This window comes from Mauremys mutica, chromosome 26, assembly GCF_020497125.1.
Source record: "Mauremys mutica isolate MM-2020 ecotype Southern chromosome 26, ASM2049712v1, whole genome shotgun sequence".
Lineage (NCBI taxonomy): Eukaryota > Metazoa > Chordata > Testudines > Geoemydidae > Mauremys > Mauremys mutica.
Genome location: NC_059097.1, coordinates 11,199,716 through 11,226,681, shown reverse-complemented (window position 1 = coordinate 11,226,681; position 26,966 = coordinate 11,199,716). Strand labels below are relative to the sequence as shown.

The window sequence follows — 26,966 nt, the reverse complement described above, 5'->3', positions numbered from 1 at the left end:
TAATTACATGGTACATTAAATGCTATACAGCTAACACCAATTTTTTTTAATATCTAAAAAACAAAAACAAAACTACCCCTACTGGGCAATTAATCATTACTTAAAATATACCAAAACCCTATATAGCTAGCAAGCAAAACAAAAAAATTACTTCATCAGGTAAATCATTTACATTAATACAATTGCTTCCTAGCTTACTCCTAAAATTCAAAGCTAATCACAGCTTAAAATTTCTTACTATTAGCTTCTAATTTTTAACACTAAAAAAAAAAAACAAAACAAAACATCACCACTTATATGCCCTTAGCCTAATACAATTACAATTACATAGCACAATATACAATCTTCAACTAATGCAACAAAATATTCATGGCCAAACAATTGCAAACTAATTTCTTGCCTAAATTTATTTACAAACATTTCAAAACACCAAAAACTTTTCTCTAAGCATTTTTACAAAATTCAACCTTTATTCCCTCTGGCAACCATAGAGTTAAACTTTTAGTCTCGCTACGCCCTCAAGAGTTTTTCAGCCAGCTTTCCAAGCCTTATCTGTTGCCTGTCCGCTTGGGCCCGATCCTTTTTTCCTCTCCAAATACGCTGTCTATTATAATATAGGCCACATCTAATATCAAGCAGTCTACAACGGCCAATAATCAGCACATAACACAAAATTAACAAAAAGTCTAAACAGACTAACAAAGGCACTTTACATAAAAATTCTTAGGGTCACATAAATTCAAAGCCATTCTCCCAAATTACCTAAATTTATGCCTAAACAATCCACAATTCCCCCCTTGAGAATACTCAACAAACCTTTTGGCTGAGTTTTCTCAAACTTGAAAAACAACAAACAATTAAACTCTAAAAAGCTGGGGTAAATAATTTCACATTCATCCTCCCCATGAACCCGGCAGGGTTCGATATGTAAAAGCCCTCACCCCCCAACTCAACCGGTTTACATGCTGGGGAGGGGCACTACAAATATTTACACTTTTACTTAAACAGTGTCTAAATATATTTTTACAACTCCAGATCAAATGGCACTCCTAATATATTTGTAAGGGCAGTGGGCTATCCTGGTGCTCAAAATCACTCCGAATGGCCATCAGCTGGCCATTCAAAACTTCAAACATACTAGCTCCCACGGCAATGCTTTCTCAGCCTCAATAAAAGAAGGACATATCATTTACAATCCAATTAGGGTGGGCTATACATACTGAAGGATTTATCCAAAACACAGGGCGCAGCCTGTAGAATAAACCCCGAAATTCAATTAATACCACAGTTCCAAACATAAGTCCCACAAATTTCGTCCTGCCAGTGTGTAATTCTTTGTTTCTTCACCAGGGTCAGTTCTCAATGTCCTTTTAATCAGGAATTTCTGGACTTTGGCAATATCAACAACATAAGTGTTTTTTCTTGTTTTCCACCACCGGCATGGTTCAGCTTCTACGGGGGAAATTTACCAGGACATCATCCCGTAGTAATTTTGCTTCTTTCAAAAAACAACAACAAAAAAATTCCAATAACACAGTGGGGGCTGCCAAGGGACACCTTGTCCCTTTTTCATGCTGTCCAAAAACACAATAGGACTAAAAAATTACATAGGGCAATCATTAGTAAAAAAATTCTTCTGATGTGGAGGGATCTTTTTGCAGTAAAAATCATGGGTCCAAGCAGTCAGTCTTTTTTGTAGCGTTTCTTTACCCATAAGAAAGGAAATCTAACACATTCCGGTAATGCCAGGCCGAGTTTTGCAGCTCTCATTAACCTTTTTGGGCCCAGTCACGCTCTCTTTAGTCTGGGCTGTTCGCCAAGTCTTATCTTTAGCTTGCTTAGTTAACTCATGCTGTTCCTTTTCCTTCCCTGCTTGGCTTCTTTTAATCTGTGAATCCTGTGTCAGCTATTGCTGCTCATACCGGAGAAGCACAACGGTTTTCCCGGCACTGTCCCAGGCTCAAACCAGCCAGCCTTCTCCGGGCTCCTGCCAAAACAACTTACTTGCTTGTAGGTCCAAACGACCTCCGGGGCCACGGCACGAGCCTCTACTTGCGCCGTGCACTCCAACATCTTCCCGTCCAGGGCTCGCTTCCAGCGGAGCACCTCCTCGTCCTGTGCCCGAAGGCCGGTCAGGAGGAGCCTCCACAACTCCCCCTCTCTTCTTAATAAGTGAATCAGTGCAGCAGGGAAGATCTTTTCCCTTTGTCGGTTCATAATGTGCAACAAAGGCTTCTGTGTTATCTTTTCTTCAGCTGATACAGCGGTACTCATATCTGAGCTTGGGTGCGCCTCTCTTTTCGGACGCTCGCCCCTGAGCTCAGGCGCGCGTCTCTGTTGGACGCCCGAGGGCTTCTCCGGCACTCTCCCCTGCGGCTCCCAGCCGCTCACCGCGTCTCTGTTGGACGCCCGGGGGCTTCTCCGGCACTCTCCCCTGCGGCTCCAAGCCGCCCGCCTCTGGGCTCAGGCTCCTGGCCGTTCGCCTCTGGGCTCAGGCTCCCGACACTATCATCACTCGATACGAGTCACGTCGGATAAGCACTCCCCGCCTCTGGGCTCAGGCTCCTGGCCGTTCGCCTCTGGGCTTCTCCGCCTGGGTCAGGCCACCGACACTTTCATTCGATACGAATCACGTCGGGGTCACCATTTGTTGCAGCGCAGGCGTGCGTGGACAGAGCTCGACCATCAATATGATTTAAAGCAGAGTCATTTTATTTCTCTCCAGCATATTTCATTTATACAATTAATGCAGGCAATCAAGCAATTGCTAATTGGTTAATAAGGTACAAACAAGCACAGCTGTAACTTCATTGGCTATTTAACATCCTGGCCAACCCTCTAATTTATTATCCTATTATCGCCTCCCAGCAGATAAGAACGAGCCTCATCCTTGAGACTTGCATGTCAGTTTCCCACACTCTTATGCAAAACAATCCGACAGCTTGGGGTCTCACAGGGCATGTGACCATGTCATCTGGTACAGGAATCCATCTTAAACCTGGGGCTTTTCCCCAGGAGAGAGACAAAAGATTCCTGCCTTGTACCAAAGCTGTATAAGGGGGTGGAACAGAAGAAAGGTGGCTGCCGTCATGAGAAATCCCCTAGCTACCACCTGAGCTGGAACAAGGACTATACCAGGTGCAAAGATTGGGCCCAGACAAGAAATAAGTCTAGTCTGCAAAAGAAGCTTATTGGAAGATCTCTGAGGGTGAGATTTTATCTGTATTGAGTTTCATACTGTATTAGTCTTAGACTTGCATGTTTTTGTTTTATTTTGCTCTATGGAGAATACAAACTCCACAGAGAAGGAAAAGTTAATGCCTTAGAAAAATCTGTGTAGTGTTAGAGTGTCTAGGAACCACTCTCCTATAGCTTCTTTTCTCTGATTTCCTTTAGAAAATCTGAAGCAGGGTGCAGAAAACCATTCTCTTTTCTGAGGTGTGAGCTCAGGACCTACTGAGTATGAGACTGACATGCTGCCAACTATGCTAAGAAGGCCCAGGAAAATGTTTAGGCTCAGTGCATATAGGACACTCCTACAGCAGTGACTGGGGCAGGGAAGGAGCTGGAAGAAGCAGGGAGATCTGGTGCCCACAGACCTGTCCTGGCATCTTTCTCAGCAGCAGAGAAATCAATTTGCCCTTCCAGTGAACAATCTGCTGGAACTAATGGCAGCACAGGGGCGATGTTTCTAAAGTATGCACCCACCTCTACATTTTAGAACTTACTCTCCTTTTTCTAGTATAGCACTTTGTGTATGAATTAGGCAAAGCAAACTACACAGGTAAGAGAAACAAGGTCTTGAGAGAAAGCTTGAACTCATAACCCCAACAGATGGCCCCTCTGCACTAACCAGTTGCACCCCTAAAGATGTTTTTTAAACACATTTGGGAAGCAGGCAGTTATCAGTCTCTGTGGTTCACACCTTTGCCTGGTAATTGAAAGGCTGCTGGTTCAAACTTAACTCAAGATGCGGCTTTTCAGCGATGAGACTCCAGTACATTTTAACAGGAAGAAAATCTCTATTCTGGCTTTGCCCATTAGACTCCTTCTGCCCATCTTCTCCCCCTCCCCCAGTCTCTTTCCTTCCCCACTGGGGCCATGCAGAGAGGAGCCCCAGTCAGTCTCTGTCACAGAGAGTCTGTATCCCATAAAGGGAGGGAGGGGTCTCTCTAAAACATTGATAATGAGGGGAGTGGTGCGTGTTGTTAGGGGGAGACAGGATGGAGAACTAACAGTGGGACACAGAGATTCCCCCAGATTTGGGAGATCCCCTGCTGCCCCCCATCAGCCAGCTGTGAGAAGAACAACTGTGGGGGTGGGGGGTTTCCACATGCTGCCCCCGCCCCAACTGCCAACTCTGCCAACTGTGGCAATGGGAGCTGCGGGGGTGGAGTCTGCAGGCAGCGGTGCGCAGAGACGCCCCTGGCCCTCCAGCTTAGGGGCTTTTGGGAGATGCCTGAGGTAAATGCTGCACCCCTCACCCTCTCCTGCAACCCCCTGCCCCAGCCCAGACCCCACACCTGCACCCAACCTCCCTCCAAGAGCCTGCCCCCCACACCCACTCCTGCACCCCAACCCTCTGACTGAGCCCAGACCCTGCACCCAAACTCTCCCAGAGCCCAACCCCTCTCTCTCCCACACCCAAAGTCCTTCCCAGAGCCTTACACAGGTGTATGTGGCAGGTGGGGCAGGACTTGGTCCCATTCTGGGCACCACCAAAAATTATACAAACCTGCCACCCCTGTCCAGCCCAACCTTCTGCTGATGCACCTCAGCCCACACCCGTGCAGGGTTTGAAGCTTTCGTTGCTTAAATTCCAGGATGCGGAGGGATTTCAGCTCCCCTTTGCCCAGAGGGAACCTTCACCCCACTCCTAACCAGGTTCTTGTCCATGGGATCACTGTAGGGGGGCTGGGTCCCTCGGTGTCTTTTCTCTCTCTAGGACAGGCCAGGGTGCAATAACTGGGGGCATCTGAGCACCCAGGACCTTCTGTGGGGCTGCCATTCCCCTTCCCCTTCTGTGGTCCCATCTGTCATTGACTCCAGCCTTTTTTCTATCCATCGTCAGCACCATCCCAAGCAAGCTGCACTCACCTCAAAAAGACAGAGTCCCGTGGCACCTTACAGACTAACAGACGTATTGGAGCATAAGCTTCCGTGGGTGAATCCCACTTCGTCAGATGAATGTAGTGGAAATTTGCAGGGGCAGGTATAAGTATGCAGGCAAGAAGCAGGCTAGAGATAAGGAGGTTAGTTCAATCAGGGAGGATGAGATCCTCTTCTAGCAGTTGAGATGTGATCACCAAGGGAGGAGAAACTGCTTTTGTATTTGGCTAGCCAGGCACAGAATTCCCACTCCATTCATCTGACGAAGTGGGGATTCACCCACGAAAGCTCATGCTCCAATACGTCTGTTAGTCTAGAAGGCGCCACAGGATTCTGTCGCCTTTTACAGCTCCAGACTAACACAGCCACCCCTCTGATACTCAAAAAGACAGTGTCCCCTGCTGGGAGTAAATCACTGACCTCTCTCCTCCCTGAGCACTGACTGCCCCTCTGTTTCCTTGCCTCTCAGGCTGTGCAGATGGGACCTTTCCCTCCAGTGCTGGAGGATTCGCCCTTCTCATCTACCATTGTCCCAAGCAGCACAGTGGGTGGGAATCTTAAACGTACCGAGGTGACTTAGGAGCAGAACCCCCCCCAGACCTTCCATGCAATTGTCAATTGCCCCTCACTGAGCAGGACTGAAACTGGTGCAGGGAGACTGGTGGGCCACATCCCCTCTGGGCATGAGCAAAGCAGCAGGGTGAAAAAAAGGCTCATGGAGATGCTGGGGATTGAACCCAGGGCCTTATATATGCAAAGCATGTGCACAACCACTGAGCTATATTCCCTAGCAGGTTGTGTTTGCTATGGGTTACACTCAGAACCCTCCTGTTTCCAGAGCATCCAGTGACCTATAAGCTTCATGAGAAGCCCATTCCCCTCTCTGAGGACCAATCCTGCTCTCCTGGAGGTGACTTATTCATAGGGGTCACTTTTCAGCAGGGCCAGATTCTATGTGTGGGGCAGAGAGAGTGGGTGCCCTGGTCTCAGGGTGCAGAGATACACTCAGCCATCTCCCCTGCATTGGGTTGGGGGTGCTGCAATCCCCTGCTGCAAGGTCATGGTGGGGGATGCTGTGAGGCCCTGGTGGCAGCAGTGGTGTGGGAAGCACCAGGTATTTCTAGGATCTGCTATTTCCACCTGCCTGTGAAGTCCAGATTTCCCCAGCACATTCACTGCGGTGCAATTGGGTCACTATTTCCATGGCTGGACAGCAAAGAATGGCTCCCAGTTTCCCTTCTATTGCCAGCAGGATTAGCCTGTGTCAGTGCTTAATGAGGTGGATCTTGTTGTAGATTGTTATTCATTCCCCACCTTGACAATTCACACAGTCCCTTTCCCAGGCAGATTCCCAGCACCTCAGTGATCCTGGTAGCAGGGTTGGGTCCTGAGATTTTCAGGGTTCTTTTCCCCTCCACCTGGAATGAACTCAGCTTTTTCCCCATCCCAGACAATCCATGAAATAGCAACAGCAGCATAAAGAAAGAGGGGAGGGAACATCTCACGGCCAGGGCTGGATGTGCCCAGAGCCCCCTGCTTGTCCATTGTTTCCATGCAGAGAAAGGCCTAACAAGACCCAATGGCTGGAAGGTGAAAAGAGACAAATTCATATTACAACAAAGGCACAAATATTCAACAGCGAGGATAATTGACCACAGGAACAAGCTACCAAGGAAAGTGGTGGATTCGCCATCTCCTGATGTCATTTCATGAAGACTAGATGCCTTTCTGGAATGTGTTTGCCCCCAAAGTAGCTCTTGTGTCATACAGGAGGCCTGTGATATGCAGGGGGTCAGATTAGATGCTCTAATGGTCTCTTCTGGCCATAAAGTCGACTAATTTCTGAAAACTGAGTGTAGCATTGGGAGCAGCGTCTGATGTTTTCCTGTCTAGTCAGCTTGCTGCCTAGAACGAACGCTCCTTGAGTGGGGTGATCCACAGGGAGTAGCTCAAACCTCCAAAGTGCCTGGCCAGGGGCAGGACATTGGCACAGCAAGGGAGGGGTGTGGCAGTGACATCACAAAGGCCTTTTGCAGGACCTCAGACTATTGGTGAAAAGTGGTGGGGAGGTGGTGATCTCACAGAGAGATGCTGACATCAGCCAGGCAGGACGGGGCGAGGGGCCAGGGAAACCTCAGAGACCCCTGTGGCTTTGCTTCAGCAAGTCTCCTTCTCCAGGTCTCTCTTTGAGGACTGAGAGAGTATTCAGGTTCACGGACGTGAGCGTCAGGAGGAACCTCTTTTGAGTTTTCTCCTTCCCTTGTAGTGATTTTACTAGAAAACAGCCGTCCCTGTTTAGAAGGTAAGAGCCTTCAACAAATGACTACGCAGATGGTGTCGGAGAGAAGGGTTTGGATTCTTTGACAATGGGATGGTCTTCCAAGAAGAAGGATTGCTAGGCAGAGACGGGCTCCACCTCACGAAGAGAGGGAAGAGCATCTTTGCAAGCAGGCTGGCTAACCTAGTGGGGAGGGCTTTAAACTAGGTTGACCGGGGGAAGGAGACCAAAGCCCCGAGGTAAGTGGGGAAGTGGGATACCGGGAGGAAGCACAAGCAGGAGACTGCAAGAGGGGAGGACTCCTGTCTCAGACCGAGAAAGCGGGACAATCAGCGAGTTATCTTAAGTGCCTATACACAAATGCAAGAAGCCTGGGGAACAAGCAGGGAGAACTAGAAGTCCTGGCACAGTCAGGGAATTATGATGTAATTGGAATAACAGAGACTTGGTGGGATAACTCACATGATTGGAGTACTGTCATGGATGGATATAAACTGTTCAGGAAGGACAGGCAGGGCAGAAAAGGTGGGGGAGTTGCGTTGTATGTAAGAGAGCAGTATGACTGCTCAGAGCTCCGGTATGAAACTGCAGAAAAACCTGAGAGTCTCTGGATTAAATTTAGAAGTATGTAAATTTTCACTTCTCTGCCAGCAGCCTTGCAGAGCACACACCTCTCTCTCTCCCTGCTTTCCTATCACCAGTTATGTTACTACAGGAATGAAATCGAGACATCCCGTAAAACAGCGAGTTCCACATTGTTCTTCAAACCTCAGATCATTGAAATGCAGCTTTGCATTTGAGATACTATATGACTGTAGTACACTTTGCACTGCCTGCATCTACAGCGACATCAGGAGAGGAGAAGAGGACAAGACTGTCCCTAGCATATGTGATTTTAAAGAAAGGTGAGACACACCCACCCACTATCAATACAACAAGAAGGGAGAACAGTAGCTGGTGCCAAGAGAGAAGGTGCAATGAAACCCTTCTGTACCCACAACTGATGTCTGAAAAGCATCAGTCATTCTGCAGATCAAAGAAAGAAATAGCAGCCAGTTTCAGACAGATAGGATCCCTTATGACCTATATAGGAGAAGTGCACTTCCCTATAGCAGTTTCCCAACATAGTTTTCTTATGGATTTATTTATTTAGCAAAAATTAAGATTAGGAGTCTGATTTAAATTTTGTACATTTTCAGTGTTATCTAAGTATGAAACTATTGCAGCTACTTTTATTTTACTCCTGCCTTCATAAAAAGCTACTGAGTTATAACAGATAATTACAAAGACTAAAGTACATGCTTTAATATAATTAGGACCAGGCAACCCAAGATGAAAACTACACCGTGGAAGAGTCCTACAACCAGGTATTTGAGGCCAATCCCTTTATCAATGGAATCCTCAACCAAAATATGAGGAAGGAGAAGAGTCACCCTCAAGCCTTTGACAATAGTTCAAGGTCAGACACCAAGAAGACCAGCACCATTCGTATTCTGGTTTTGGATAAAATACTTGATCTTGCCTACATCATAGAAACCTTCATCTCTCCAAGTCTACACCCCACTACACCCTTTAGCAAGAAAGTAACCATTAAACAAGTTCTGAATCAGTCGTCTTTCTTCCCAATTTAGTTTTAACAATAAAGCTGCAACTTAAGTAGCTATGGGAGATGACAGTGCAACTACTAGGTATTGGTGGGGGAAAAGTGTGCTAGTAATGTCCTGGATATACTGGCAGGGCCGGCTTTAGGGCAATTCAACCAATTCCCCTGAATCGGGCCCTGCCCCTAAGAGGGTCCCGTGCCCAAGCCCCGGTTCGGTGTATTGGCAAGAGTTGATGCACTGTACCGGGGTGGCCCGGCTTCTCCAGGGGACAATTTAAAGGGCCTGGGGGCCCTTTAAATTGCCACCACAGCCACACTGCTGGAGCCCTGGGGTAGGGCTGTGGGGATCTGTGGGCTACTTTAAAAGTCCATGGCTCCCATTGCTTCTATCATCCCACCCCTTTAAATAGCCACTGGAGCCCTGACACCTCCCCAGGGCTCCGGCAGCTGTGTACATGGCCAGGGCTGTGGAAACAGGGGAGCCCCTGGTGGGGGAGGGAGGAGGAGGAGGGAGCACTTACCATACCAGGTGGTCTGTACCCCCTGTACCCGCACCCCCTGCCCTATCTCCAGCCAACCCCTGCCGCACCCCCCTATGGCCCTGCTTGAAGCCAGCCAGCCCACCCCACCCCACCCACCCCTGTCTCCAGCCATTGCTGCACCCCTTGTCCTGCCTGCAGCCAGCCCCATGTCCCCTGGTGCCCTGCAATTCCCTGGGCAGTAACCCTGCACACCTGCGTCAATGATGGGAGAAGAGAGCAGCTGGTACCCACACATGTGCACACCCTAGGGTGACCAGACAGCAAGTGTGAAAAATCCGGATGGGGTGTAACCCTTCTGCCCCTCTGAGTTGGCAGCATCAAGGGCCGGGTTCAGTATCCAGGGGTTCCGTTTCAATAACACAATGCAAACCCGGCTCGAGCCCCCACCCAGTGACCTGGGACAATTACATACCACCCCCCCCGGGTGCCTCTAGGAGGCAATACTTCCCCACTCACAAGCACAGGGTCCGAATGTAGCAAAATCCTTTTAATAAAGGAGGGAGTGGAGGTTACTAGGATCCTATATAAGAAAATCACCCCAAAATTGGGACTGTCTCTATAAAATTGGGACATGTGGTCACACTAGCACACTCCCAGGGAGTGGCAGGGACCCACACATGTGAAATGGAGCTCATTTCTAGTTCTGTCCCATCTTTTTAAAAAATAACTGTAGGTAGGTTTAACATACAGCCGCATTTTCCCAGACATGTCAGACTTTTTGGTTCTTAAATTGCTGTCCGGGAGGAATTTTTAAATATGGACATATGGTAACCCTATTGGTACCAAAAATACATACTCTGGCACATCCCTTACATCAGAACTTTTTATAGGGAACCGGTTGCTAAGAAAGGAAAGGCTTTTTCTTTAACCTTTTTTTTTCTTTTTTTAAGTCATCCCTGCTGGGGCCCCGCCGAAAATGTTTGAATTGCGTGGGCCCCAAACTTCCTAAAGCCGGCCCTAAGTAGTCTGTTCAGTGTTATAGCTTTTAATATGCTAATGCAAACACTGTAATAGAGCATTAATGTCCCAATGTACTGTAGCTTGTTTTAACTTACCGTAATACTAGACGTGGTGCATGTGAACATTGCCGTAACGAGGGCAAGGTGAGTGAGGCACTTGCCTCGGGCACGGAAAGTGAGGGGCTCAGAAAGTCTCTCCTTCAGCGGCAATTCGGCAGCAAGTCCTTCCCTCTGAGAGGGACTGGGGGACCCGTTGCCGAATTGCCACTGGTTGTGATCAATGGAGAGGGGCGGCACATACGACTCTTTTGCAGAAATTCGTTGGTGGATCCTTCCCTCCAATAGGGAAGAGCCAGACATGCTGCCTCTGTTCCTTGCCTTGTGTGCAAAAATCCCTAGTGACGGCTCTGCATGTGAAGCTCTCTTAAAAGCTGACACTACAGTAGTGATATTCCCAAGCCAGCATGCATAGGGCTGGGAGTGGGGAAGGGGAGTGCATTTAGGTATAGGTAACATCTCTCACACCAAACAGGAACTTTTCCACAGTTCATTATTATACCTTGTCTTACAAACACCAAAAACTATTACATATACACAAAGGTCAATAATCCCCCCCTCCCTATATATACAGAGTTGTGCTTCTGCATATAGGATCTATCTCAGATTAATATTGAGCTACCAGCTGTTCAGGAATCAGTAAAGAGTCAGCTGCCAAGCCACATGCTGAATCCTATTGCAAACAGTATGGGTGACTCCTGAGGCATTCTGAAGCAAGAGATTACTGTAAAACTTTAAATAAGACGCAGAAAGAATAAACTTTTCCTAGGTTTTGGTTCTGTCAGATTTATTTTATTATGTATAGTAGGTGTTTAATATAAATGTAGCCCTTCTGCCCCTCTGAGTTGGCAGCATCAAGGGCTGGGTTCAGTATCCAGGGGTTCCGTTTCAATAACACAATGCAAAACCGGCTCGAGCCCCCACCCAGTGACCTGGGACAATTACATACCACCCCCCGGGTGCCTCTAGGAGGCAATACTTCCCCTCTCGCAAGCACGGCATCTGAGTGTAGCAAAATCCTTTTAATAAAGGAGGGAAACAATGCGGCATCACATTGGAGAAACACCACAAATAGGATTATAACACAAACCATAAGCAACAAAAACCCACCTCCAAGTATGTTTGGCAATGTCCTTTCCCCCTTAGGGTCTTAAGTCCAATCACCCCAAAGTCCAACAACCCGAAAGTCTCTGGTCAGTGCCACCCCCCGAGTTCAAAAGTTTATCTGCAGTTTTACCCCCCAGCACGGGTGGAGATGGAGTGGGGAGACACACAGAGGGTGTTAAGGGGCACCTTACATGGGCCAGGGCCAACTGCTCCACCTCTCCGTGGAGTTCTGCTGCAGCCTTCACCACAACCAGCTCCACTCCACCAGCTGTGCCGCTCCTCCAGCCGACCCGTGAGCCGCTCCAGCCATCCCCGCAAACTGCTCCACTCCGCTCTGTTCCATGGGCTGCTACAACACGCTGCCAACTGCTCAACTCTGCCAGCCGCTTAGCAAGAGATCTTCAGGCTCCCCCACTAGTTAATACAGCACTCAGTGATCTCAGCTCAGTAAGTTCAGCTCTTTTAGTGATTTTAGCTCTTAGTAGGGGAGCCCCAGTGCTGGCTACTGGGCCAACATGAATTCAGCTTAGCAGCCTCTAGATGGACTCCTAAGGGAATCAAAATTAGCTCTGCTGTTCAACAGTGGAGAGAGGAAGATGTGCAATGGGTGTTCCAGGCCCTCAGAAAGGGGCCATACCACAGCACCTGCATGACCTGCTGGACTTTGACGCATTTATTGTCTCATTCTATAGATAATGTGATTGTAACACAATGTGACTGAAATGAAACCACTTCCAGATGAGGAAACAACAAAAGAGAAAAGCCATTATTGCATTGGCTGGGAATCAAACCCAGATCAACTGCTTGGAAAGCACCTACACACACCACTATACCACCAATGCATCTGGCAGGAGTAGCTTTCCTGCAGACTCTGTGTGCTGGCAGAGGGAGTGACACATGACCACAGAGTTAGTGAGCAGGGTGGATGGGCTGGAAGCTGCCTGACAGCTGGGAGCAGAGTTACCATCCCAGTGTGACTGAAAGGGGGCAAAGGTGAAAATAGAGCTCATTGGGAGCTGGCCCCACACCAGCCCCAGCCCTAGGAGAGCGGAACTGAAGCTCAACTTCAATCATAGAAAAATCTTTCCTGAGAAGGAAGGGGACAGCTTGTTTTAAAGACCAGGTTTGTGTTTGTTCCTGCTACATACGGAGGGGCTGGGTAGTGCTGATTCCAACCCCCAGACTCTGGGAGGATAAGGAACAAATTCAGGCTGCCAGTGACCTGCAGGAGGGAGATGATCTTTTGACAGTGACGGACGCCTCATCCTAAAGGCCTCTGTCTGCCCCCTTCCAGTGACTGTTTGGTACAGGAATGCAGCCCCCACTCCTGGGTCTCTCCTGGGGAAATAATGTTTCTGTGCAAAACACCAAAGCTTTTAACAGAAAGGAAGAAAAGGAAATGGCCACATGATGGGACTAGGACATAAGGAATGAAACACAAGATCCTTCTTCCCTGTGCATTGACTTTTAACCTTGTTTGTGGTGGTGGTGTATCCATGTTGGTCCCAGGGGTCCTCTGGGGCGCCGGGCATTGGCCACTTTCGGGAGAATGGGTGAGATGAACTGGTCTGACTCAGTGTGGCTGTTCTTATGTTCTAACTGCTGGTTATGGAGGAGACGACCTTCCAGGCTACACAGAACTGAAGAAGGGTGTTGGGTTATCTCCACAGCTCTTTCACCAACAGAGGTTGGTCCTCTGCAAGCTCTTACCCTCACCTGCCTTGTCTCTCTTGGACTCTGAAAAGTGTTTTCTCTCCACTCCCCTTGGAGAGACGTTAAGTTTCCCTTTGGGCAACTATCAGGCTGAAGCAATTGTATTGACTATGACACTAGAATTGAAGATTTAATATTATAAATAAATGAGTCTAAACCTGAGGTTCTGGTTTTCACATTGGTTTTTCTAACTCAGTTCCCAATTCTCTTCTAGAAAGGCCTCCAGGACGCCTGCCCAGCCCAGCAAAAGTGGCCAGGAGAAAGCCCACACTGCTGCTCTTTCAGGTAGTTGAAGGCTGCTATGAAACCCCCTCACTCAGTCAGTCCCCAGTCTGTGGCAGTGCCTGGGATTCTTCCCTCCTAAGTGCAGGACTCTGCACTTCTCCTTGTTGAACCTCCTCAGATTTCTTTTGGCCCAATCCTCCAATTTGTCTAGGTCGCTCTGGACCCAAACCCTGTCCTCCAGCGCTTGGATTCTTTACATGCTTTCACAGAGCGAAGAGCACATGTTCCATGATTTCATAGGGCAGTTTTGTGCTATCGGGCGCTTTCCCTGTGTGAATTTGACAGGTGGATCAACATAGAGACACATTGTGACCCTCTCAGGGTGCTGAGGGCTGTGAGTCTCCTTGTTGCCACCTGCCACAAGGAAGAGGGAGTTTTGCATTTGGCAGCTGGATGTTAGTGACCAAACTCACCAGCCTGCTGGAACTCAAGCACCCTCCTCTGAGCTACAGCAGCCACCCTAACCCCTGAGTTACTTCAATGTGTCCCCCTCTGGGGTCCAGCCCGGATCACCAGATACTCGGTGAAATCCCAGATCCTCTCTTCCCCAAGTATCCCAGGTTACTAGTTTTACTGTGGACCATTGCTACTGTATCTCACACAGCACCTGAGTACAGTTATCGAACAAGCAAAAAAATTTATTTAACAACGGATAGAGATTTAAACAAATAAACGTGAGTGATGGAAACCAACTGTTACCACTAAACAAAGGCAGAAAATGATAGAATAGAAAGGCCAGCACAAAAAACAGAGAGAGGAACAATAAGATACTAAAAGGACAATGGTTGGAACTCTCCATTTCTCTCAGTCTTTGGATTGATGGGTACTAGAGCTGTAGCAACAGTTGAGGAACCAGGGTAAATTAAATCTAAGGTTTGAGCTGCTAGTGAAGCATTTTCCACACTCACGGCATTCATAGGGCCTCTCTCCTCCGTGGATTGTTTGATGCCTAATAAGGTGCGAACTGCGATTGAAGGTTTTCCCGCACTCAGTGCATTCATAGGGCCTGTCCCCTGTGTGGATTCTCTGATGTCTACAAAGGTCTGAGCTGCTAGTGAAGCTTTTCCCACACTCACAGCATTCAAAGGGCCTCTCCCCTGTGTGGATTCTCTGATGTTTAGAAAGGGCTGATCTTTGAGTGAAGCTTTTCCCACACTCACTGCATTCATAGGGCTTTTCCCCTGTGTGGATTCTCTGATGTTTAGAAAGGTCTGAGATGCTAGTGAAGCTTTTCCCACACTCATGGCATTCAAAGGGCCTTTCCCCTGTGTGGATTCTCTGATGTTTAGAAAGGTCTGAGCTGCTAGTGAAGCATTTCCCACACTCACGGGATTCAAAGGGCCTCTCTCCTGTGTGGATTCTCTGATGAACAGAAAGGGCTGGTCTTTGAGTGAAGCTTTTCCCACACTCACTGCATGTATTTTTTCTCTTTCGGCTGAGGATATCCTGCTGTGTTGTGGTTTCCATGAGGACCTTCTGAGTTCCCCAACAGGAAATAAATTTATCCACTTTCTTCCCTGGCTGGTTTCCTTCATCTGTTTGTGGTCTGTGCTGAATCTCCCAGGATTTTCCCTGCTCATGACTCCTGGACACATTCCTTTTCGATCTTTGAGATAATGCTCTGTTTTTACCCACTGGCTCAACATTTTCAGGCTGAGAATTCTGCTCCTCTTTCTCACATGCCATTGCATCACCTGCTGTGACAGAGACAGAAACCTCAAACAGGGATGGAAAGGGGAAGACCAAACAAAAACAAGTGCTGAAGACAGGTCAAATAAAAATCAGGAGCTGAACTCCCCCAAACTCTTCCCCCAAATAGGAGAGAGGAGGGGGATGAATTCAGCCTTCACATCCCATCCAAATACGCAGGGGGAAGGGAGGAAGCTACTGCCTGGTGTCTGCTAGGATCTATAGGAAGCCATGAACTATATTTACCCTGAGGATACGACCCCTGCTAGGGACAATAATGAACTGAGAGACCTCCCAAGGGCTTTGTTAGGCATTCCAGATGTTTCCTTCAGGCACTTACAGATTCTGAGGTGGTTTAATGTTTCCTCACCTGTGCAGGGAGTTCTCAGGATCTCTCTTTCCTCTGAACCCTGGAGGTCTGGGACCCATGGCTCTTCCCCTTGTTCCAGCTGGGAGATCACATCACGCTGGAAAACTAGAAACCCTGCTCAGATGAAAGAAAACAAAGGAGTTCAGTTGATTTCATAAGACTTGGTCATAAAAAAACAAACATTCTATTAATTTAACTTCAGTGCTTAGTGTGGCCTGGTGGGCCAGGGGCAGTTCTCACTGAAAATGCCAAAGTTAGGGCAGGCTGAAAAAGGGAGAGCAGATGCTCCCAGAACTGCTGGTTAACACTGAAGTTAAACTCACTGACCAGTCACCAACTGGGTTATCGAGAAGCTGAAAAAAGAAATCACACGGCCCCCTTTATTCCATCCCAGTTCTCTGACTCCTAATCAGCAGCTAGGTCCAGTACAGTGAGAGGTTATTTAAAAACTCTGCTCACATAAACAAAGTGTTCCTCTGACCCCAAAGGGTCACAGCCACATCACCAGGTCAGTATAGGTTTGGATATTACCCAAAATTCCATCCTTCCAGCCAATCCTTTAGCATCTAAACTAAAGGTTTAAACGAAAGAAAGACAGAAAGAAGTTAAATGGGAACGCAGTCAGATACATTCCAAAATGGATATATCAGGTTCTTAGCAGTATTGGTGAGTTGCTGGCTTGAAAGTCTGTCTGGAACACATCCATAGCTTGGATGGGTTATTCAGTCCTTTGTTCCAGGGTTCAGTTTGTAGAGAAGTTGCTCCAGAGGTAGGAAGGGGGAATGAAGACAAAATGGAGATGATGCAGCTGCCCTTTACATTCCTTTTGCCGTGTGGCTTGTACTTCCTGTGTCCCAAATACAAGATTCACAGCACGTGGCATGGAAAAGCCTTGAAGTTCTCATTACACAGGCATACCCCGGCATGTCTTGCTGACTCAATAGGTGTATCCCCTTGGTCCTTTCCATGGGCTCATTATACAGCTGATGACTCTCAATGGGCCATCAAACAGGGGGCAGTGCTGATGCCAATATATCTGGGGGTGTCACCCAGAAACACTGCACAAGTCTGGAAATACAGATATACCCTACATATCTATAACTCACAATACAAAGGTGATACAAACATAGAAACAAAATTATCATACTTGGCAAATCATAACATTTTCACTGACACCTTACATGGCATATCTAGCACGATTCATTGCAATTTTATCAGATTATATTATTATTTTATTATTAATACCAAAATGTCTCACAATTCCATACAGTGTCACACTTGGTAAACCAGTGAATTCCCAGGACCAGTTCCCCAGGTCCTTGAAGATGCCAAACACTATGTTTGTGAGGGATTGAAATACCCACATATCTGCTGGGAACACACACACACACAGACACTGTATCTGTCTACACCCCTGTGTTCACTCTTCTAGAAAATTATGATCAATTTTGTACACAGTATGGCTTGTGAGGTATCATTTGAAAGAACAGAGGGAACAGGAACCCTTACCCAGCGAGGTCACATTCTCATAGTTCTCCTGCATGACATCCCAGTAGAGGGCTCTCTGAGCGGGGTCCATCAGAGCCCACTCTTCCCTGGTGAAATGCACAGCCACCTCTTCGAAGGTCACCGGCCCCTGAAAGAGCAAGAGTCCAACACTCAGGACCTCTTTCCCCACTCACAGCCCCACCATTTGTGGCAGAGAGGAGTGAATCAAATGGAAGCTCTGGGTGGATCGCAGTCAACAGAGTCCCACCCCCACCCTGCTCAGCGTATCCAGCAAATACCAGGGTGACGGGACGAAGAGAGAGCCCCTTGTCTCTCCCAGCAGATCCATCACACACCTACTAGCCACCGACTGATACAGGAGATGGAGCCCCTAGCAGGGTTCAGGGAAAACTCCCTGGTAGGAAGCCCAATAACCTCCTCATTGTGAGGAGCGAGATATGAAGGGAGAGGCAGCTCCAATAAGCCTGACTCATGGGTGCCCCTTTCATATCTCACAGCAGCCGCTGGTTAGTGAGCTCAGGCTCCAGCACTGGGAGTCTGGTCAGTTTGACTAGCTCCATGGAGGTGGGCTATTTTCTTTCTTCACAAATTAGGGCATTTCCGCCTCCGAACCTCCTGGGTCTGTTCCTAGAATCTAGGCCACTTATTAAATAACTCCCAGCAGGTTTGCCACACCCTGGCCTCCTCCTTTCCCCACGCTGTGAATTTCCTGCCCCGCTCCAACCTCCAAACCAGACTGTGCAAACCTTCCCATCTCCGGTGTATTTGCTCTCCCTCTCCTCCAGCAGGAACCCACCAGCAACCCCCCGATAATCTCTACCTGAGTTGGCTCCACTGCAGCCATTTCTCTTCTCTGTCCCACGCCAGGCTGGGATGAGCTGGAGCAAAACATGGACGCCATTCTGCAGCCTGTCTGGGGGAGAAGGGCAGTTGTGAGCATTTCAGAACCGGTTTTAGTTAATTTCACATCAGAATTCCCCCAGGCCCCTTCCCTGCAGACAGACACCCTAGATCCTGCCATGCTGGGAAATGCTCAATCTGTTTATTACAATGTAGATCTGGCCCCTCCTGCCAGGCTAAGCCCAGACACATTTTTAACCTCCCTTCTCCCTCCCCTCACCCCGTAACAAAGTCTCTGAACACAAGGCTAGAAAAGAGCAGAACCAAAGGAGTCACTGTGGGGGATTCCCTCGGACACTGACCCCACGGCAGCCACACCCCAGCAGGGGGAATATGGAGTCAGGAACTGGCTTTTCCTCTGTCTGATCCTTGTTTTGTCCACTGGAAGGTGGTTCTGCCCAGGGATGCAGCAATACATGTATCTGGGTGGACTAGAGAACTGGAAATCTCTCCCCCCTCATTTCTACCACTGCCCCTTTCAGTCTCTCCTTCCCCGTCCTCTCTCCCTGCCCCTCTGGCTGGGACAGTCCCATTCCTGGGGGCTTTGCTCTCCCATGGCTGGATTTTCTCCTGGCAATTGCTACTGGGAGGAGAAATGAGGAGGGGCTGTTTGTGCAGAGTCACTTTCTTGCCAGTCCCCAGCACTTTCCCTGAGGTCTGTCAGTTACCTGGAGACTCTGGCTCAGAATTTAGTATTAACAGGGCCCAGGGCTGCCCTAGGGGGCTAGGACCAGCTGGAGAAAGTCATCCCCTGGGCCAGGCAGAGAAGCAGCTTTAATTCAGGTCACTTCCCAGCACAGAACCCTGCTGGGGGAGCAGCAGCTGCTAAGCCTGGTCTCCCAGATCACAATGGAGGCTGCAGCCTCTGACCCAGGAAGCTGAACCCCAGTATCCTGAGCAGAGAGGGACAGAGCGTTTGAGCAGCTTCCCTCCTTTAGCTCTCTGGGTAGAGCAGCTAATGAGAGCCCCTCCTCACAGGGAGAATTGCTGATCTCATTTGCCCCACTGTCCATCCAGAGTCACTCCTTGTCTTTCCATACAGTGACTCTGGATTAACAATGGTCTCAATGAAACCAGAGTTCAGAAAGAATGAGTCCAGAACGCTGTGGAAGGGACCATTGTGCGACAGTGCTGACCCACTTCCCACATCCCTCACCCCCAGATCCAGGACAATGGACTGGACAATCTAGGACCATGGAACTGGAAGTTCCTGCAGTTTTCAAGAGGGGAGAAGAGGAAAAACCTGTGATTTCACCTCACAGTGTCTGATAAGTGGCTAGAAAGTTATCACGGTGATTGGGCCTGGCCGGGGAGTGTCGGGCAGTGCTTGGAGCCAGGATTCTGGCATAAGCTAATCAGGGAGAAGAAGTGAGGTCAGGAGCAGCCCCCAGAGCCCCAGCCTGCCACCCCCCCAGATACTCCCTGGGACCCAGCCCCCAGAGTCCCTGGCCAGGGACCCCAGATACCCCTCAGAGCCCCACCGGCCAGAGAACCCCCACCAGACCTTCATTGCCAGGTTGGGAATCCCAAAGGGTTCCCCCCACCAAGAGACCCCAACAGCCAGAGACCCCCCAAAAGGGACCCCCACTGGGAACTCAGTCCCTCACTGCCTGCCTAGGACTCCCCCCCCCCCAAGCAGGATCTGCCCTGCCCTTTGCCTGGCACCCCCTCTTCCCCCCTGCGGGATCCCCTGGTGCTTTACAGGGGCACCCCCTGGCCTAACACCGGGGATTCCCCCACACACACTCTGTGCACTGGGCACGGCAGCGATCCCAGGAGTCTGCGGGGGAAGCCCAGACAGAGCCCCTGGCACAGCACCAGGCTCCCTCTAACCCCCTGTCCCACCTCCCCAAGAGACGCCCACCCCGGCTGTTCTGCAGCCACCAGGCCCCCAGCGATACCCATCTCCAGGACCCACAGCCTCAGGGCTGGGCACATCACACCCACCCCCTGAAACCCCAAATCTCCAGAACCCACCAACCTCACTAGGGTACCCCCTGCCCAGCCACCCAGAGGCCTCCCCCACCACAATCCCCCTTCAGCTGCTATCTCCCCACACAGCCCCACCCCCACCCCGCAACACTGTTACCTCACAGTGCCTGAGAAGTGGATAGAAAGTGACCACCGCCCCCTGCTGGCCAGTCACACAGGCAGAGGGAGCCCTGGGGGATGTCTCTTGAACAGGAGAATGGAAGGCCTGGAGGGACAAAATAGGTAAGAAATGTCCATGGCCTGTCACTAGCAAATAATGGCCACCATGGATCCACCCCAGAGGTGGCTGCATCTTAGCACTGGAGGAAGCAACCCTTCACAGAGGCCATTTGCCATGGGGCTTGGGATACTTCTCAACTCACACTGCACTCAGAGTGACCTCCTCATCCCGTGCCAGCTGGAGAAAAGAAAAGGGTCCAGCCAACTCTCTGTTACCAGCCGGGAACCACTGCTCCCCCCAACAGGGGGAGGCCTCTGGCTTTGAGGGTTATTAACTAGCTGGCTGGTCTCTTTCGTCGGCAAACATAGTAACAGAGGTAAAGAGGGACAAATGATTCGCAAAGGAGTCGGGAAAGATGATCTCTGGGCAATTTAACCCCCTACAACATCCAGGATGGAGAAGGACTCAGGGCAACAGGATCCCTTGAAGGAAGAAGTTGCTGGGATTTAGAAACACGGGGAACAGCCCCAACCCGAGAGGACTTTTAACTGACATTTCATAATGACATAGAAAAAGGCAAAACCTGAGCAACGTTCAGAAATGAAAGAGAAAGGGTGGAAATCTGAGAGATTTTGGATCCATTTTGCAAATTATAGAGAGGAAAGTGGAAAATCAGAGGGATTTTATATCAGTTGTCGATAGGAGGCAAAATCTGAGTGTTTCACATCAATATTTGATAAATGAATAAAGAGGAAATGGGCAACATTTGCAAACATTTTATATCCAGGTTCAAGAATCTGAGAAAAGGTGTAAATCTGAGATTTTCTTGGTATTTCATAATTAGAGAGACCAGGGGAAATCTCAGGGCATATTCAATTAGAAATAGACAACTAGAGAGCAGTGGGGCAAACGTTTAGGGTATTTTATATGAATCTTTGAGATTTGCAAAGAAAATGTGTCAAACTGCGTATTTGATAACATGAGAGAAAAACACCAAGATCTGAGGGGATTTTATATTGTTGTTAACGAACTAGTGGAAAAGCAGGACTGTTGGACTGGATTTTATACGACTGTCCAATACATAAACACAAAGTAATGGTTCCTCCCACCCCAACCATTGCCATGGGCAGCAGGGAGCCCTTTGAGGAGCTGATTAAAAGGGCAAGGGAGGGGGAGCTGGAAGGTCCCTGGATAAAGGAAGGGGGCAGCAGTGGGGGACGGGCGGGTAACTGGCAACTGATGGTTGGGGGCAACTGTGTTGGTAGTTAGGGGGCAGCAACTGGGATTGGGAAACGGGGGTCTGGGCAGTCCCCATGGGGGACACGTGTGCCTCCCTTCCCTGCCCTGGCAGAGACCCGGCATCTCCTAGAATATCAGGGCTGGAAGGGACCTCAGGAGGTGTCAAGTCCAACCCCCTGCTCAAAGCAGGGCCAATCCCCAACTAACTCCCCAAATGGCCCCCTCAAGGAGTCAGCTCCCAGCCCTGGGTTTAGCAGGCCAGTGCTCCAACCACTGAGCCATCCCACCCCCACTCCAGGGGCAGCCATGTGCTGGGGAATGACTCAGGGCAACAATTTCCCACCTACACAAGGACAAATCGCTGCAGATGAAATGGGTGGGAAAATGCCCCTCACTAGAGAAGATTTTAAACTGACGTTTGAGACTCATGGGGAGAACGGGGGAAATCGGGGGAGACGGGAGAGCTGATCATTGGAGGGGAAAGGGGGGAAATCGCCCCAGATTTTATAGCCCCGTGTGAGATACTGTGAGAGAAAAGGGGCAGAAGTGGAGAGAATCAGTCCCACACGCCTCCTCCCCATGGACCCGGCAGGATCTGGTATGTGGGAGCCCACACCCACCCTAACCGGTCCAAATGCTTGGAAGGAGCACTGTGAATGTCCACACTTCCATCCAGAAAGTGTCCAAGTATGTCTTCATGACCACAGATCAGATGGTACTCCTGTGTGTCTGTAAGGGCAGTGGGCCAAGTCCAGTGCTCAGTATCAATTTAAACATATTAGATCCCACTGCAATGCCTTTCCAGCATCAGTGATATTTAGTACCATCTCTGTCAGTAACTTCTGGGTCACAGAACTAAGGGTGGAAATGACATGTAACTCATCAATGCCAGCCTGTACTTAAGATAGCTGAGCATCAAAAATAAGTCTAGTGGCCTTTTCTAGTTGGCCCAATTTCTCATCATTTTCTTGGCCTTTAAGAATATTCCAAATGGCAGTGTACCATTGGCCCCTAGACCACAGGGATTTGGTCAATTCTCTTTCTTTCCAGAGGAAATAACCCAGGCCCTCTGTTGTGCTAATCTAATGGCAGCCCCTTGTGAGCAATCTGGGTATGTAAAAGCGATCTGAAAACTGGATAAGGACAATGCTATTCAAAATGCAATGAGGGAGGGCAATACATGCTGAAGGATTTATCCAAAGCACAGGGCGCAGCCTGTAGAATAAACCCCAAAATCCAATTAATACCACAGTTCCAAATATAAGTCCCACAAATTTAGTCCTGCCAGTGTGTAATTGTTTGTTTCTTCACCAGGGTCAATTCTTAATGTTCTTTTTGGTCAGGAATTCCTGGACTTTGGCAATGTTAGTGGAGTGAGTGTTTTTTCTTCTTTCCCAAAACAGATGTAGTTTACCATTCTACAGGGAAGAGATGATGAGTACATCACCCTGTAATGGTTTTGCTTCTTTTAGAAAAATTCAAAGGCACAATAGATTTGTCCGTGGACAAGGGAGAGGTTCAACCAGCACATTACCTTGTCCTTTTGCCATGCTGTTCAGAAGCACAATAGAACTAGAAAAAAAAATAGGCTTATCATCAATAGGAGAATTCTTCTGAGGTGGAGGGGTCTTTTTGCAGAGAGAATCCTGGGTCCAAACAGTCAGTCTTTGGCACTTCACAGCGGTGTTGGTAGTCAGCAGGACTCAATACGGGCCTTTCCAGCATGGAGCCAAGGCAGTCTTTCGTTGATGGAGCTTTATGTAGACCCAGTGTCCTGGTTCCAAGGGGTGGGAGGGCTGCTAGGATCTTTGGGTTGTTTCTTCTTTACCTGTGAGAAAAGAAACCTAACACATTGCATTAGTGTCTTTGCAGAGTTTACAAATTTTATAGCTGCATGGGCAAATTCAAGTCCCCCCCTTGTTCCTTTTGAGGGTTAGCCAAGTCTTAGCTGTGAGGAGTGTCCTTGAACAAAGTCAGTGTCTCAGCTTTAAACTGAGCATGTTATCTATTTTTTTTTTCAGTCAACTTGTTTTTTTTTTTCGCTTCCCTTCTCAGCTTTTTTTTTTTTTTAACCTACAAAAAAAACTTTCATGTTTTACGTATACACCTGGTGTTAACAATGAACACATACACATTGCTGTTATACAGTACATTAGTCTTATCTAATATATGCCACATATACCATTTCACTAAAATAATGTTATTACAGAACTTGAGAACAACAAACCAAGACAAGCACACCCACTTCGATGAGTTCATTTAATACAAACTGTAGTCCAATAGCTTTCCACCATCCCCAGCCCTCTGGCTAGAAGTCTGAGGTAGCCAGAAGGATCCCATGTACAATATGGGGAGTGGGTTAACTTTCCATGCCCTTGCTTTCAAAGACTGTTAATATGCAAATTTCAATAACAATTGTAAATTAAAAGTTTTGGCCAATGTAGTATCTTTCTCTTACTTAAGAAAATGTATAAGACTTTAGTATATCACATTTTGCTGATGTATCCAAACACTTTGTATTCTAAGTTGAACAAAACAAATATCTGCATTTTAATCCAACACTGCTGCTTGATTTTAAATCAGACCATCCCATAAAAATATTAAACACATCAATTTTGGCCACAAGACAACACCACAAGACAGAACATAGAACACAAAACACAATTTTTACTGTGCCAGCAAATTATGGTACGTTGAATGCTGTTCAGCCGGCATCAGTTGTCTCTGATCATCTGAAAGACAAAAAACAGAAGTCTACCCCTTCTGGGCAGGCAATCATTACTAAAAATATACAAATACTCTTGTTGATTTTAGGCAAAACAAGGGAATTACCCCATATTTTCTTGTATGTGTTTTATAGGCAGCCCCTGTTTTAGTGGCTCCTATCTTATTAGTTAGATAATTTGCATTAATACAGATGCTTGCTGGCTCACTTTTTACTTGTAACTCCTGCTTGTAAACACTGAAAGAAAACATCATCACTCACAGTGCTCTTAGAGCCTAATACAATTTTAATGACATAGCACTGTATACATTCTTCAGCTGATTTAACAAAATTGTTCATAGCCAAATGATTGCAATCTAATAATTTCTTTGCCTGAATTTATTTACAAACATTTCAAAGACACCAAGAACTTTTTACTTTAGTACATTTACAAAATTCAACTGCTGTTCCCTCCAGCAACTATAGAGTTAACTTTTCACTGTGCCTTAAATCACTTGCTTGTCCTTTCAACAACCACTTACCAACTCAGATCACCATGCCAAATATTCTTCTGAGTATTTGAACCCCTATGTGTATACTTACTTACTCCGTTCTTGTTTTTTTTTTCACTACACCCTAAAAGTTTCCAACCTGTTCTCCAAGCTCTCTGTCTGTTGCCTGGCCGCCTGGGCCCGATCCTTTTTCCTCGCTGAACCGTCACTACCAGTGTAGCCAGGAGGGTGGGCTTTGTAACTAGCCCCCACCCTTCTGGTCTTTGCCCTAAAACATTTCTACTAACAAAACTACTCGAGTCCTCCCCTGTGAGGCTTGCCACCTGGGCAAAACACATGGCCCACTGGCGTTGAACTATTCAATTTCCTCTTGTAGCAAACACACTGCTGTTACAACATATGCTGAGCACAAAGGGTTAAATTTTAACAAGTCCCTGAAGGACTGGTACGTGCTTAGCCAGGGCTTCCTTTTCTAACTGGAAATCCTGTCTCAAGGCCTGCAACTTGCCCTGGCGCAGGTTTGAGTTGCCGCCCGGTTCATGATCCATGCTCTTAATTGCTCAATTCTAGTTATCAAGTACACATCTCGTCCCTTTTCTCCAACTACTCTATTGCCCAGTCCTGCTACGACTGGGGGCAGATCCACCTGCCACCCTTCCGGTCAACCAGGGTGGAGAGAAAAATGCTAAACCCCTCTCCAGTTCTCAGACTTACTGCAGCTGAGAGTAGGCTCACCTTTAATCATGCAATCCTCAACATATAACACCAAAAGTACCAAACAAAAGAAACACAAAACAAGGGTAAAACAGATAGATGGTGTAAATTCTATAGGGCTCCCCTATTCTCAATTGCTCACCAAACTGTGACAAATCTGTTACCAATTTATCTACTGCAGGACGTTGGGGGAACACACCATATAATCAAATTTTAAAGCTTAATTAAAAATAATAAAACAACAATGAAGAGTGTTGGGAACGCTCCCACATTACTCAGGAAGAACATGAATACTTTAACCCTTAAGCCACTTTAATACTCACACATGTCCAAACTGGCCACGTCTGTATAACGTTCAGAGAAGGGGAATAGGCAGACGGGAGATTATCCTGTATACAGCTTGTCCAGAATTTCCAACATGCTTCTGCTCTTGGGAGAGCTGTTTTTTACACCCTGGAATCTCCTGCAGTGTCTCTTTTAGAGAGTTCAGTTCAGATTCCAGCCCGTGGCTTCTCCAGTTTCACCAAGGCAAGCTGAATTTCAAATTAACCCGTTCCTAGACAAATTGCTCACACTGTGTCAGAGGCTTTACTTTGGTGATTAAAAGCTCCTTTGAGATATATGATCTTATCTAGATTGAAGGTACCTTCTAATGGGCATTGTTTAGATAGGTTTTCACGCGTGTAAAGATTCCAATTCTTTAAATACCTGCAGGTTTTAAGACCATAATGTACGTACATGTAACATGCTGGGGTACCCTTAGGGGGTGAGGTGGAATATTTAGACTGTCCCTCCCCCATTTTCCACACACACACACACACACACACACACACACACACACACACACACACACACACACACACCAAGGCCATTATTTCCTATTACCACGATGCATCATATCTTGCTGCCCAGTCAATAAATTCAGATGGCGTGAGCCCAAGAGAGACAGACGTCCCCACGGACAGTCTTCCTCCCAGTGTGGCTCTGGGGCATATGCTGGGGGATTTTTACAAGAGCTCTCCATACAGCTTTAAACATACAGCTCCAAAAGCTACCTGGTTCCAGAAATCTTCTTTCAATCTTTAAGTATTAGAGACAATGGGGCGTCCCCCAGACACTTACTGCCAAATTGTTCCATTTTGTAAGGGGACTCTAACCCCTCTTCCCCGCGTCAAGGTAAAGGGACTCTAACCCCCACCTCCAGCGCTCACTTACCTCTCCAGGGGACTCGAACACCTGGACTGGGACTCAAACCCAGGCTGGGACTCTAACCCAGACTACTTGGATCCTGTGCAAACCTGGACTGGGACTCTAACCCAGACCTGGACTGGGACTCTAACCCAGACCTAAGTTATCAGGGACTCTAACCCCGACAATCTGCACTGGGACTCTAACCCAGGCAACCTTAACCCTACTCAACGGGTAGGTGGATGTTGCTGGATTTCTACGAGCTTCAGCTGGTTCACAGAACTCGCCTTATCGCCGACGCAGAGATCAGATTACCAGGCAAGGCTCCTCTAAATC

The 26,966-nt window shown here is 47.9% G+C and overlaps 1 protein-coding gene across 1 annotated transcript in view; it reads left to right on the top strand.

Annotated features, from left to right (window-relative positions):
- The window catches only part of LOC123356632, a 1,710,063-nt gene that overhangs the window by 1,250,616 nt on the left and 432,481 nt on the right, over nt 1-26,966 (top strand). Inside the window, 1 exon segment of the mRNA XM_044999989.1 lies at nt 131-159. Coding sequence (XP_044855924.1) covers nt 131-159 — 29 coding nt within the window.